At 50.2% G+C, this 13,512-nt stretch overlaps 1 protein-coding gene across 8 annotated transcripts in view; it reads right to left on the bottom strand.

Annotated features, from left to right (window-relative positions):
* SCIN (scinderin) overlaps positions 1-13,512 on the bottom strand; it is a 64,534-nt gene that overhangs the window by 12,422 nt on the left and 38,600 nt on the right. For 4 of the 8 annotated variants that reach the window (XM_078150639.1, XM_021000023.2, XM_021000024.2 and 1 more), the window contains exons 8-13: positions 11,283-11,498; positions 10,319-10,440; positions 6,409-6,565; positions 3,089-3,259; positions 403-580; positions 77-198 (exon numbers count right to left, since the gene is read on the bottom strand). In XM_078150639.1, coding sequence (XP_078006765.1) covers positions 77-198; positions 403-580; positions 3,089-3,259; positions 6,409-6,565; positions 10,319-10,440; positions 11,283-11,498 — 966 coding nt within the window. Of the gene's footprint in view, positions 1-76; positions 199-402; positions 581-704; positions 919-3,088; positions 3,260-6,408; positions 6,566-10,318; positions 10,441-11,282; positions 11,499-13,512 lie in introns of those variants that run through there. The other 4 variants (XM_021000026.2, XM_021000025.2, XM_021000027.2 and 1 more) reach the window with 3 other exon arrangements.

The raw sequence follows: 13,512 nt of genomic DNA, 5'->3' as shown, positions 1-13,512 counted from the left end.
CTTTGGCCAGCATGGACCTGCGCTGACCCTGCAATACCACGTGGGTCAGGGAGCCCAGAGCCTGGGGCATACTCACAAGAAACCGGCCGGTTTTGTTGGAGCAGCCGAAGAGCCGCGGAGGGTGGTCTTCCAGCTGGGTTTCGAGCAGTGGTGAGGTCTGGTACACTTTCTTCCCTCCCAGAGCAGCCCAGAATTCCTCTGTGAGACAGATGAGACCAGGCTTGAAGGGATCCCTGCAACACCGGGGAGCCATCGCTTCCTCTCCCCACGCTCTCTGTTGCCCCTGCCTTTAACAGCTTTGAATGGGTAAACTCAACAGAGCCCCGGCCCCTAATTTCTCCTGAGCTGTGCCCCCTCCCAGCCCAGGAGCTACCAGCATGTGTCTGGTGCTGGGGCACACACCTGGCTCTTGGCCTTCTGGGATCTTCGTGGCCTGGCACTTCAGGACGCTCCTCAGGTACTCAGCTCCCTTCTCCTCCTCCTCACTGGCTCCTTTCCCAATCCAGGTATAGCCATTATTCCGGGGCAGTTTCAGGACAAAAACATCATTGGAATTCAGTGAATTTGAATCCACATCAACCTGGGATCAGAAGGAGATGGGAGCTCAGTGACTGGGGTCGTATTCCCCCTCTATAGCCAGAAGCTGGCAAGGCACGAGCTCCCTGAGCCCAGCCACCTCACCTCTAAAATGGGCATGACAATACCTGTCCAGCCTGCTGCCCGGGATGACTGAGAGTTCCACTAAGATCATGACATGTTGGACACCGCTGAGTCTGTTGGTGCTGGTATCATGATTACTGTCATCCTCTTCTCTGCCACTGGCTGAGCCCTGATAACGGGGCCCCAGGGCTTCCATGATGCCCTTCATCTGCATCCCCTGGGCTTGAGGCACCCGCCTCCTGTTACACTCCACTGGGCCTAGAGAGGCCAAGCATGTGCCCATCTTTCTCCCTCTCCCAACCCTGACATCCTCAGCTCCCAAGACTGCCAGCTGCCCCCCACCCCAGTCTTTCTGCTTTCCCACCAAGTCCCTCCACTTCTACTCACAGGCCATAACAATCCTAACTCACTACCTCTGCTCATGATGCCCAGGGCTTTCCATTCCTAATGGGGCCCTCACCTCCTCCTCCTCCTCCCATTAACTAAGCAGGAAGTGAGAACATGGCATCCTGCTCCTTTGCTCCTCCCCTCTCCTCTTCCTAGGATCATTTCAAGTCCACACATTCAGGACTGTCCCTTGGATTGGGCCATCTCCAGGGCTCCTCTCCGCTCAAACCGGCCCATGAGTCTGGGATTTTGTCCACGGGGCCCAGCAGCTTGCCTCAGATACGTCAGGCTGTCAACAACTGTTTCTGCATTTGGCTGTTGACACCTCAGGGGTACCTGAACAGAAGGGATGGGGTAGCCTCTGTGGAGATGGGAGAGCTCTGACAGAAGAGCCAGGAAGGGGAAGCTGATAATCAATCAACTGATAAGCATTTCTTATGGGCCTGCTAGCTTCCAGGAACCATGTGGGGGGTATGGGCAGAAAGACAAAACATGGCTGCATCCTGACTGCTGGGAGCTGATATTCTTCTGTGTGAATACATGTTTACAAATAAGCAAGCACAAGACTAATGAGAAATGAAAACACAATGAGTGTGTGTGTGTGTGTGTGTGTGTGTGTGTGTGTGTGTGAGAGAGAGAGAGAGAGAGAGAGAGAGAGAGAGAGAGAGAGAGAGAGAGAGGTGAGAGAGAGAGAGAGGTGAGAGAGGAGACAGAGACAGACAGAGAGACAGAGAGGAGAGAGACAGAGAGAGAGAGAGAGACGGAAACAGAGAGATGAGGAGAGAGGTGGAGGGAGAACTCGTGAGCAAGCTGAGGGAAGCCAGAGTTTGGAGAAGCTGAGTGATGTTGAGTGAGTCTATGCAGGTGGGAGATGGAATGTCACAGGGCATTAGGGAAGAGCAAAAAGGCCAGTCTGCCAGGGAGCTGGGTTTTCATCTTAAGGCAATGGAAAGCCTCCAAAGAGATAAAGATGCCTGTTTGTCCTTAGCTTCAGAAGTCACTACCAAGGGCCCATTTCTGTTCCTCCGGGAGGTTCACAGACACACCAGGGCAAATCCAAGGAAGCTCTGCCCAGCCTCAGGCCTCCGCCCTTCCCTATCAGGAGCAGGTCACCTTTTACAAAATGAATCAAGGCTCAGAACAAGGGCTTCACTCTGGAATCCTCCCACAAGGTAGGCTCCCCACATCCAGATGGAATTCTTCCTGCCTGGAAGACACTTAGGGTGGGGATGAAGGTGGTACTTCCCATTTAACTAGCCACCAGAGTCTCTGGGAATGGGGCTGCCAGAGAATGGAGAAGATGACATTGCTGGGTAGAGGACGGGCTTGGGTGAGGCACTTTGGACTGTAAGGATTTTGGGAGACTGGGCAGGATCAGCACCCGGACCTAGTGAGGCAGACTCAGTCCAACTACAGGGAGAGGGGGCACCTGCCCCAAACACAAAGGGCATTTCAAAACCCTTAACCTCCATCTGCCCAGTGGTTTTCTCAACAACCATGTGGGGTAAATGAGGCATTTTATCAACCAAGAACCTGGGCCCCAGGAGGGGCGGGGGTGGGAGGGGCAGTGAAGTGCTTTGTCCAGTGCCCCCCAGGAGTACCAGGACTGGCATCCCAGTTTCCTGATGCATCACCCCCCCTTCAGCCTCATGACTCCATGATCATGGCATGACGTCCCTTCTTTGAGGCCCAAGTCAGACTACAGGCCCGAGCCACCTCACCAGGGTGATTTTCCAGTGGCTAACCCTTGTAATAACAAAATGATGATGACAATAGCATTGATAATAGCACTAGCTACCGTTTCCACAATACTTTAAGGCCAGTGAAACACTTGCCATTCATTTTCTCATCTGACCTCACACAACAATCCTAGGTCATAGGTGCTACTATCATCACCCCCATTTCATAGATGAGGAAACAGGCTCAGAGATGTGGAGGAACTTTACTCAGCTATCAAGGATCAGAAGCCAGATTTCAGGGCTGATGTTTCTGAGCAGTCAGAGCCCATGGGGCCATTGCTCAGATGAGTTACATTGCATACCTCCACAATCCTGGTGACGGAGCCGAGGTTTCTGCGGATTTGAAAGAGGCGTATAGGGGCAGGAGATTCCTGTCCTCCCTTTTTGGACGTCCCATTCTTGTAAATAATGAGGGGTTTGTCTTTGAACAGACTCAGCAGGTGTGCAGGCTCCTTACCTTGGGAGACTCTGACCTGGGGAAAGAGAACTAGGCAGAAGCTGCTTTGAGGAATGAAACCTGTCCAAAGTCAGAATGGGCAGCATTGGAGGTAGTGGGCTCCCCATGACTGCAGGTCTTACCACAGACTGGACTGGATGATCATTTGTTGGGGATGTTATAGACACAATTCATAATGGGGAGAGGAAGGGGAAGAGTGGGGCCAGATGACCTCAGTTCATTTCTGTCTCTCTGCCTGATTCCATGAAACCATGAAAACCCCTTAAGGCACAGAGGGCCACAGGGAAGCCCTGGATTTAGTGCCTATTGTACCAAGCCCCTACATGCCTAGTTCCATTGACTGAGCTGAATCTGTACTTCAAGACTTTGTAGACACTCTCCTCCTTCAGATCTGAGCCCCCACCCATCTCATCCTTCTTCTTCAAACTGCCCAACATTAACACCCAGCAAGAAGACTGAGAGACGGGCTTTGAAGGGGATTAGGAGGAGCTCAAAGGAACATGATCAGAGCCCCAGTGAACACCAGGTGTCTGCCAGGGATGCAGCCTGGGAACAGCAGCAGCAAATCCAGTCATGCAGGAGGGAGTCCTGCATCTGCTAGCTTCCAAGTTTAACACATTAGTCTTAATGTCAAACAGTGCTGCACTCAACAAGCTCTTCTTAAGCTCCTGCCCTGGGCTTGGAGCTGGGAATACAAGGAGGAAAGTCAGGGTCCCTGCCCACTAGGCATCTTCAGTCTATTGGGAAGTGGATGCCATGTGGTCACAGATAAGCAAATGTGCCATGGTGATAAACCAGATGTGAGATTTCCTGGCTCTGGGACACACAGAGCAAGGAAACTCCCTGCTCTACTGCCAGTCAACAACCACTGGGAAACTGATCATCTTGCAGTGGAAGGGGCATTGAGTGACTTGTCCAGGGCCACTCCTTCAGGTGTGCTGGAGGACAAAGCCCGCTCCCCCAGCCCTTCCTGGCTGGAGGCCATCTCTCTATGCCCTGGACCACGCTGTCCCTCCAACCCAAACTGAGCATAGGGTAATTTTAGAGAGGAGGCTCAGGAAATCAGGGTGGGCTCTGACAGGAGGCGCCCTGTGAGCTGAGACTCAAAGACAGGCCCCTCAGCTGCTCCTACGCTGATGAAGGATGGTGAGAGGGGTCAGGGCCCCAGCCATGCCAGCACTGATTCCTTTACCAGCTAATTGCCAACTAATGGATTGCCTTCATGGAAGACTGGCTTTATATATACTACATTGCAGACTGGGGTGCCATCTAGTGGCTCCAATGAAGATCACACTTAAGATGTGTTTGACCCCACTCCATCCATAGCTCCACCAACAAACATTTCTTGAAAGGGACAAGGTCTGGATTTAGAAACGCCACCAAGAAGCATTCTGGAGCTCAGTTTATGGCTCTTCTTGACACGGGCAATCATGTTCCTATGCCCAGCACTTGGCCTTCAGTGCCGACCAGTAGCTTGGCCCAGAGACTGAATTGACATCACCTTCTTGAGAGCAGGGATGGGGTCATTTTTGTCTCTAACCCCAGTGCCCTGGAAAGCACTTGGCCCATAGAAATCCAGGCCTTGATAAGTGTTTGTTGAGTGACCGATGTTAAAAAAAAATACATGTAAGAATTGGCTGATAGGATAATCAACATTTTGAGTGATAGATGTCACTATTGCTGGGTTGTGGCCAGAGTTCAAAACAGCTCAATTTCTCCTTAAGTTCAAATGGACACATTTAAACATATTTGCTGCAAACACGGGCATCCCAACGCCTCTGCCTTTTGAAGGCCGGCCCTTTCTAAAATGCCCACTTACTGACTTTATTCTAAGAAAGAACTTAAAAATACTAAACTACTTTCAGACTGTCAGGAAGTAACTGCAGAGCCAAGCACCAGGACCGAACAGGCTGGGGCAGAAGGTGGGGGAGGTTCTTTCTGCTGATGGCTCTCAAGGCCAGCTGAGCCCACAGAAACCTGTTACTGAAGGCCCAGGTTCCTTACCTCATTTATATCATGAACCACCCAGGGTCACCAGCCTGGGGAACCTTGTGGATGCCTTCTCCAGGTCATGTTTTCGAATTCTTAACATAAAATACGCAGTGTTTCAAAGAAAAGCAATAATACTGAAATTTAGTTGTCAAACAACAAAAAAAAAGTCATCCAGAGCCCAGGCCAAGAATCTAATTTAAGCCTCATGTGACTCAGTAGTCAATGTTGTGTATACAACAAGTGGTCATTGGTGCGTATCACAAGACTGACACGGTGAAAACAATGCTGCAAGGAAAATCTCAAGACAGAGAGAGGCCATGAGAATAAATCCTGGTTGTTTCCTGGGGGCTTAACTCTCCTCTGCTGGGTAAGGGGGAAGGAAGGAAAGAAGGAGGAAAGGGAGGGAGGGAGGGAGGAAAGAAGTAAGGGAGGGAGGGAAGAGGGAGGCAGAAATGGAGAGAGGAAGGAAGGGAGGGAGGAAGGAAGGGAGGAAGGGAGGGAGAGAGGAAGGGAGGGAGGGAGGGAGAAAGGGAGGGAGAGAGGAAGGAAGGAAGGAAGGAAGGAAGGAAGGAAGGAAGGAAGGAAGGAAGGAAGGAAGGAAGGAAGAGAGGAAGGAAGGAAGAGAGGAAGGAAGAGAGGAAGGAAGGAAGGAAGGAAGGAAGGAAGGAAGGAAGGAAGGAAGGAAGGAAGGAAGGAAGGAAGGAAGAGAGGAAGGAAGGAAAGAAGGAAAGAAGGAAGGAAGGAAGGAAGGAAGGAAGGAAAGGAGGGAGAGAGGAAAGGAGGGAGGAAAGAAGAAAGGAAGGGAAGGAGAAATGGAGAGAGGAAGGAAGGGAGGGAGGGAAGGAAGGGAAGAGGGAGGGAAGAAAGAGAGAGGGAGGAAAAAAGGGAGAGAGAAAGGGAGGGAGAGAGGAAAGAAGGAAGGAAGGGAGGGAGAAATGGAGGGAGGGAGGAGGGAAGGAAGGGAGAAATGGAGGAAGGAAAGAAGGGAAGGAGAGAGGAAAGAAGAAAGGGAGGGAGGGAGAGATTGCTCAGGTACAAGATAGAGACAATGTTGCTCCAAGAGGTTTATTTCTCCTTTTCCAGAATATGAGGAGATAAATACAGAGGAAACCAGGAAAGGTTGTGTTTCATTCAGAAAGAGTTTTTAAAGTTATAGGGAAACGATTCCTGTACCTGTGGGCAGCACTGGGAGGCAAGAAGCCCCATCCATGCTGACCAGGGCCGGGGGCTGCCACTGACCTGCACAGGTGTCCCTCCCAAGGAGCGGTCCAGCTGAACAGTCAGGAAAGCAGAGTTGGTCAGCTCATCTCTGGTGGCATGAGCTCCCTGCCTGCAGAGAGAGAAAGCAGAGATTTCCAAGCCATGTTCCGGGTGTTTTCCTGTTGGGTTCTAGGTTTTCTGCTGCAGCTGTTCCCAGCCAGAGCCTGAGTTGTGGTGGGAGGCAGAGAAGTGAACCACGAACCCACAGGAGTGACACAGCTCCTAGAGGAGGTACTAGAACCCTTCTGAGCCTCAGTTTCCCAGTCTGTAAAATAAGGACAATATTAACATCTTTTGTGTAAAGAGCTATGCAGATGTTGAATCAGTGTGTCCATGCTGGTCAATGTCATGACTGGTTAGCTCACCTTTTCAAAGGCAGCCTGTTTTCTGCCATTGTCTTTATTAGGGACAGGGCACAGGGTTGAATCTGTGACTTCACTGACCTAGGGAACTCCCAGAGGAGGAGAGTCCCTCTACAATGTAAGTTGCCACCTCCTCTGTACTCATAGTTCTACAGAGCTGCCTTGAGCACTGACATGTGAAGGGACCCGCCCAGGGTCACACAGCCAGCATGGGTCAACAGGGGACATTGGGGGCAAACTTACAAAACCAAGCTCATGGCTTTGAATGGCAGATCATTTGGGACCGTCTGCATTTGTGCACTGTGACCCTGCCTCATGCAAGAGGACGACTGTACAGAGAGGAATGTTTCTCTTAACTTACTGAGGACATTCTAAAGATCATGAACTTTGTGGTCTCAGGGTGACACACTCCCTGAATCTCCATTAATGGACACGACGCCCCCCTTCCTTCATCCACAAGAAGTGAAAGTTCCTATGCTGCCTGGGGCCTCCCAAGAGGAGGAAGCCCCCACATCCCCAAGCAGCCCTCTCCACTCGGGGACAGCTTCCTTTCACCAGGAGGAAGCTTCCTCTCCTGCCAAATCTAAGCTTCTTGGCACCTCCTACCCATCATTGCAAAGCCCGCTCTCTAGGGTCAAGCAGAACAGGCTCAATAGATTTACTTTCAGTATTTGATGACAACCTGTACTTCACGGTGCACCCGTTTACTCCTCTGCATGGAGATTATGCCAAGAAATTTAACTTGAGGGCCACAAGAAAATCCTAAGTTTACAAAACTCTCTTCTTTCCTCCTCTGCATCACAAAGCCTGTTGGAGTACTGAGAAAACTGATCATTTTTAATTCAACAGATGAGCAAACATCTTATAAGCACCTACATGTGCCAAGCACTGTGCTAAGTTAATAAGCACCTACCAAGTGCCAGGTGCTGTGCTAAGCGCTAGGGATACAAAGAGGCACCAGACAGTCCCTGCCTTCAAGGAGCTCCCAGTCTATCGGAGGAGACAGCAATCCAACTACAGGATGTACAAACTAGCTATAAGTGGGATAAACGGGAGGTAACCAATAGATGAAAGGCAGGAGAATAAAGAGTTTTTAAGGCCACTCAAAACATCTATGTGATTTTCTTCTTTTAAGCTCTTTCAAAGGCCTAAAATCCTGTAATTCTCTCTCTCTCTCTCACACACACACACACACACACACACACGCGCACACACACACGACACTTCTATTTTCTGTCTTGAGCTGAGATTTTGTTGTTTTAGGGATATTCCAAAATAGGAACCCCTTCCATAGATGCCTATTGGCAATTCATTTGTAACTTACTGTCTTTGAGAGTTTGCTGGGACTCTGTGAGATTTAAGTGACTTGCCCAGGGTCACACAGCTAGTATGTGTCAGAGGCAGGATTTGAACCTGGCTCCTTTCCCCATCTGCCGCAATGGCCTCTTCCGACAGTAAGTCAAAAATGGAAAAGACTCTAGTCTAACCTTAGAAACTGCACCACATGGTTGCGTCCCCACACCGGACATCATTACATTCCAGTCTTTTTCAGAAGAACTTGGGGGGAGAAAATGTGACCAGCTCCTCCAGCTCTGGCTCTAGGTGTCTTTGCTGCCTGCCCCAGAAAAGAGTGAAGAGGAAGGAAGAAAAGACAGAGGAAACCGGCTGGGAGCCCTGCCTTTAGTGCAGTCCTGACATTTCCTGAAGCACACCTAACAGCTCAGGAGAGGGAAGGTGCAGTTCTAACCACAGACCCCTGGAAAATTCCCCTGGCCGATGAGCTGAGGCCAGATCTGGGAGCAGGCTCCGATGCGGGTCCTGGGGCTGTGACTCCAGGAGGAAGCCAGTTCACGTCTGCCCTGCTTTATTTGGGTGGCCTGGCTACATCGCCTCTCCCGTGGCTGGGGCCTAGTTTCCTCCTCTCTGAAAGGCAGTACTGGATTCAAGGACCTCTTAGGTCTCTCCCTTGCAGGGACACATCTTTGTTCCCATGATAAGTGGAGAGCCTTCAGTCAGTTGGAGGTAGGTGATGCTGCCCGCGTAGGCTACGCGCCACAATCTGGTCCCCTCTCTTCCTCTCAAAGGCTTACCTGATGTCCAGCTTAGCATGAGTTCCCTGATCATAACAGCAGGGGATTCTCCAGTCTCTTTCAGGACCCCCATCCCCACCTTGGAGTTGGCCACGCAGCATCCCGGGGCATGGAGTCTGTGCCAGGTAACTTAAAGACCTGAAGCCACCAATGGTGGAATGGAAGCAGGGCGCCAGGAAGGCTCCTTGGGGGCCTGCGTATAGCGACTTTGTCACCCAACCCCCCAAATGCCGCCGTGAGGAGTGAGAAGCAGGAAGAGCAAGGTGTGTCTATGCATGGCGGTGGGGACTCAGGTGGGACTGGCTCCAAAAGCACCCCAAACCTACAGGGTTCGGGCCTTGGTCCTTTATAGCCCAGGGCCATCAGTGAGCAGGAATTCTCTCTGAGGCTGCCGGGCCTGGAGTTAGGAAGACCCGCATTCAAATTCAGATTCAGACACCAACTAGCTGTGTGACCTTGGACAAGTCACATAACTTCTGGTCTCCCCAACTGTAAAATGGGGGAAATAATGGCACCTACCTCATGGGTTTGATGTGAAGATAAATGAGTTAGTGTTTATGAAGTGATTAGCATACAGTGGGCCTTAATAAATGCTCATGTCCTTCCTTCCTCTCCCTACCAGCTTCTCTAAAAACAAGATAGGGTGGACTCCTGGCTCACCTTCAGAGGAGGTGCTGGGTCCGAGCCTTCTTTACTCTGGTGTAGACCCAGCTGAGTCACCATCAGCATCACTGAGTGTCCAATTTAGAAGGGGGTCAGTGGCCATCCAGGACAAGCTAAGCCTGAACGGACTGCCCAGGGTAACACACAACAAGGAGCCTGCGTAAGAATCGCTAATGGGAATCCCCAAGAAAACTGACCGCAAGGATTATAATGATGGCTCCTATCTACGTAGCTTCTTAAAGCCCACCAAGTGCACCACGTACCTTCTTACATCTCTGAAATAACAACAAACCCAGACTTCTAGACCACGAAATGCTGAAGGAGTCAAACAAGATTTCAGACGTTCTTTTCACTGTTGGAATAATAGCAGCTGCCAGTTATTCAGCACCTTGTAAATACTACTTCATTTGATCCTTACAACAACCTGGGAGGTAGGTGCTATGATTATTCCAATTTTACAAGTGAGGAAACTGAGGTAGAGGTGATATGACTTGCCCAGGACCATGCAGCTAGTGAGTGTCTGAGTCAGGATTCAAACTCAAGTCTTCCTGACTCCAGACCCAGCACTCTATCTGCCGCACCACCAGCTGCCTCACAAATCACACTGGTATCCTGGAGGTGGAGGCTTCTGGCTTAGGCAGCATGATGAAACCCCATGTGGAAGATGGAGCCCCTCAGGCTTGGACCAAGGGGATGATGGAAACTTACCAGGTGTAGATGATCTGTCCTCTGGGGTAGGTGTACAGTATAATGTAGCAGTCACCCCCATAGAACTCTCCGTAAGTTTTGGGGTCCACTGGGACTCTGCCATTGCTTTCCACTCGCCAGATCTGGGGTTGAGGAAGAGGAGGAAAAATACGGACTTTGAAAATCCAGTAATGTGTGTGTGAGCCCCCTTTGATGAATCCTACTGTGACTGAGGAGCTTTCCATGAGTTTCCCTGCTGACCAACCCCCAAACAAGTCCCTCCTCCTCCAAACAGAGCCAAGAGACCAATCATAAGATGTGCTGGCATCATGAGGAAGAATTCCATTGGGAAAGAAAACAAAACCCCTGGTCCAGGTTGACCACTTGCTCCTAAATCCGCATGCATTATTTAGGTTCTGGCCACAAATCTGGGACTCCCCCTTCTCTATCTTGCCCATGAGAGCATCACCACAGCCCCAGCCAGGTGTCTTCTTGAAGTCTACCTGTATACCTCTCTACAGCATGCTCTTCAGTTGGACAGAAGGAAGCCTGTGACTAGCCTGACCTGAGTGCTTTTCAGGGAGCCCACACTTTCTTTCCAGATCCCCAAGGACCCATCCATATACTGATGCACCATTTGATCCATCACCTTTTCTAGAATTGGCCTGGGATGGACAAGAGAAAGGGCCCCATCAACCAATCCAGTGGCCCCATCAAAACTGGAAACCAGGTTAGTGTGAGGGGACCCAGTCTGGATGAAGCTACCAAGTGGGCTCTTGGTGACCACTGCTTCCTTTCCAAATGCCCCCAAACCAGTCCTTTACAGTGAGCACTTGGCTGGGATTAGAAGTCCATCACACCAGCATACAGCCTGAAGAATCAGCTTACTGACCTTCCATTGGTCAGTGGCCAAGTCAAAGCCTTGAGGCCCCCTCCCCCAGTCCAAGGTCAGCATTCTTGCCTCCATCCCCCCATAGATCTTCACCTCCACAGAACCACAGCCATCGTCCACCATGTTGTGCTGGGCCGCCATCTGGGGACACTCATGTAACTTTTGGGCATCAAATGGAATCTGCTGGACCCTGGCCACTCTCTCAGTGACGTACACCTTTCCAAAGCCTTCACTTTCATCATTTCCTCTCCAGTCATTAAAGAATTGCTTGAAGATTGGTGTTTCACCTCCCTCTGGGAGAACTTGAATCTGAAACATAAGAATAAGCAAAATATAAAGAAGGAAGATAAAACTGTCACCACCATGGAGAGACAGAGAGGAGTTTCTGGGTGAGTAACAAGAGTGGCAAAGCCATAGGTGCTTAATGGTGGGACTGGGCTGAATCAAGCTGAGTAAACTGGGTTAAAAATCTACGATCCCTAACTGTTGTTTATGAAAAACTGAGGGCCAATTATTAGGAAGGCAACACCGTCCAGCCTCAGCTCCTCAGGCAACACCCTAATGCTGACCCTGATGTCACTCGTGTCAACACTTCTGGGTGAGGAGTCAGTATTTGACTCTAGAGGGTGGAGGGGCCATAGAAAGCAAGCAGGGAAGTGACATGTTCAGACGTAACTCTGTGGGCTCCCTCCCTCCACCGATGCAGATCACGAGCTCTCCTAGCCGTGGGGAAATGTCATAAGGGAGAAATCCATCCCCCAAGAGCCAACCCGGTGACAAGGACCTTCAGACCAATCTAGGATGGTGCTTGGGTGAAAGATGTATGCTTTCATGCCAAGTCCATCAAAACAGAATTCAGTTCCACAAACATTAAGCATGTACTGAATATAATATACTGTACTAAGACTTCAGGATAAAAGACAAAAAAGTCTTTGCCCTCAGGGAATTTATAATCTGTCAGGAGAAATATATATATATATATATATATATATATATATATATATATATATATATATAATAACACACACACACACACACACACATAGAATATAGCAGACTATTCCAAGTGTCTGTGGTACATGCTTGGAGGGGGGTGGTGGGCAATGTAGAGAGCTAAGAGTCTGGGGGCCTGGGGAAGGCTTCCAGAATGGGGCACACCTGAAGTGAATTGTGGAGGAAGAGGAAGAGTTGAAAGGGCAGATAATGAAGTAATAATAGCTAGCATTCATGTAACGTCTGCTCTGTGCATACACTATGCTAAGTGACGAGAATAGAAGGTACAAAATCAACCCCTGCCCTCCAGGAGCTCTCAGTCTAAGGTGGAAAAGACAACAGGTAAACAATTACGAGAATGTACAGAGGAGGGAGTGAGCTGGCAGGGATTGGGGTACGGCCTGAAGGCCAGAATGGCAGGGTTAGGGCAGGAACAGAGAAAGGAGAGTGAGGGCAATATGGCCAGGAGGGATGTTTGCTAGATCATGAAGGGCCTTGAATGCCAAATGAAGGAGTTTGGAGGTGATAGGGAGCCATGGAAATGTTTGGAGCTTGGGTCAGACCTATGCCTTAAGGACATTATTTATGCAATTCTGTGCAAGGCTTGATCCAATAAGGGAGAGATCAGTGTCTGTGAAGGCAGTGACGAGGCCATTAAAAATAGCCTAGAGCTGAATAGATGTGACCACAAATCAGTATTAGAGAAAAGGCCCTGGGCCACTGTCCCCCAGAGGAGGAGACAGGGAGTCCTGGGAGCATCCGCTTCATGACGTTGGACAGTTGGGGCCATCCGAAAGATGGGGGTGGGACCAGAGTGTCCACACTTGTGCAGAACCATATGATGGGCAGAGCCTGGCTCTCTGCACTTGACAAGCCCTCTCCTGGCTGTGGGGGTGGGAGAGTGCTCACACACATACTCACACACACTCTCTCTCTCTCTCTCTCTCTCTCTCTCTCTCTCTCTCTCACACTCACACACACACACACACGTCCTCAGAGAAGAAGGAAGTGGCCTCATCAAAGGGGCTATTGGTTAATCCAAGGGACAGATCCATCTCTGGATGACATTCAGGGAAGGAGGCGTCCCAGCTGCCATGACATGGGCTTTTGGTCTCTTCAGGTCACCCTGGTGTCAGCTTCTCCCTTCCAGGACACACGATCCTCTCTCTGAAAGGGGAAGCTGTTCCCAAGCCCTTCAGCTGCTCCTCCCTTCTCCCTCCTCCAATGATCATGTTCTATCGATAGAATGTAAGCTCCATGAGGGCAGGACTTTGGCTTCACATCCCCAGACCAAGGACTGCAGCTCCTGGAGATTAGCAAGCCCTTCACA

The sequence above is a fragment of the Phascolarctos cinereus genome, unplaced genomic scaffold, assembly GCF_003287225.1.
Source record: "Phascolarctos cinereus isolate Bilbo 61053 unplaced genomic scaffold, phaCin_HiC Scaffold_1;HRSCAF=81, whole genome shotgun sequence".
Taxonomy (NCBI): Eukaryota; Metazoa; Chordata; class Mammalia; order Diprotodontia; family Phascolarctidae; genus Phascolarctos; species Phascolarctos cinereus.
This window is presented reverse-complemented; position numbering and strand designations above follow the sequence as displayed.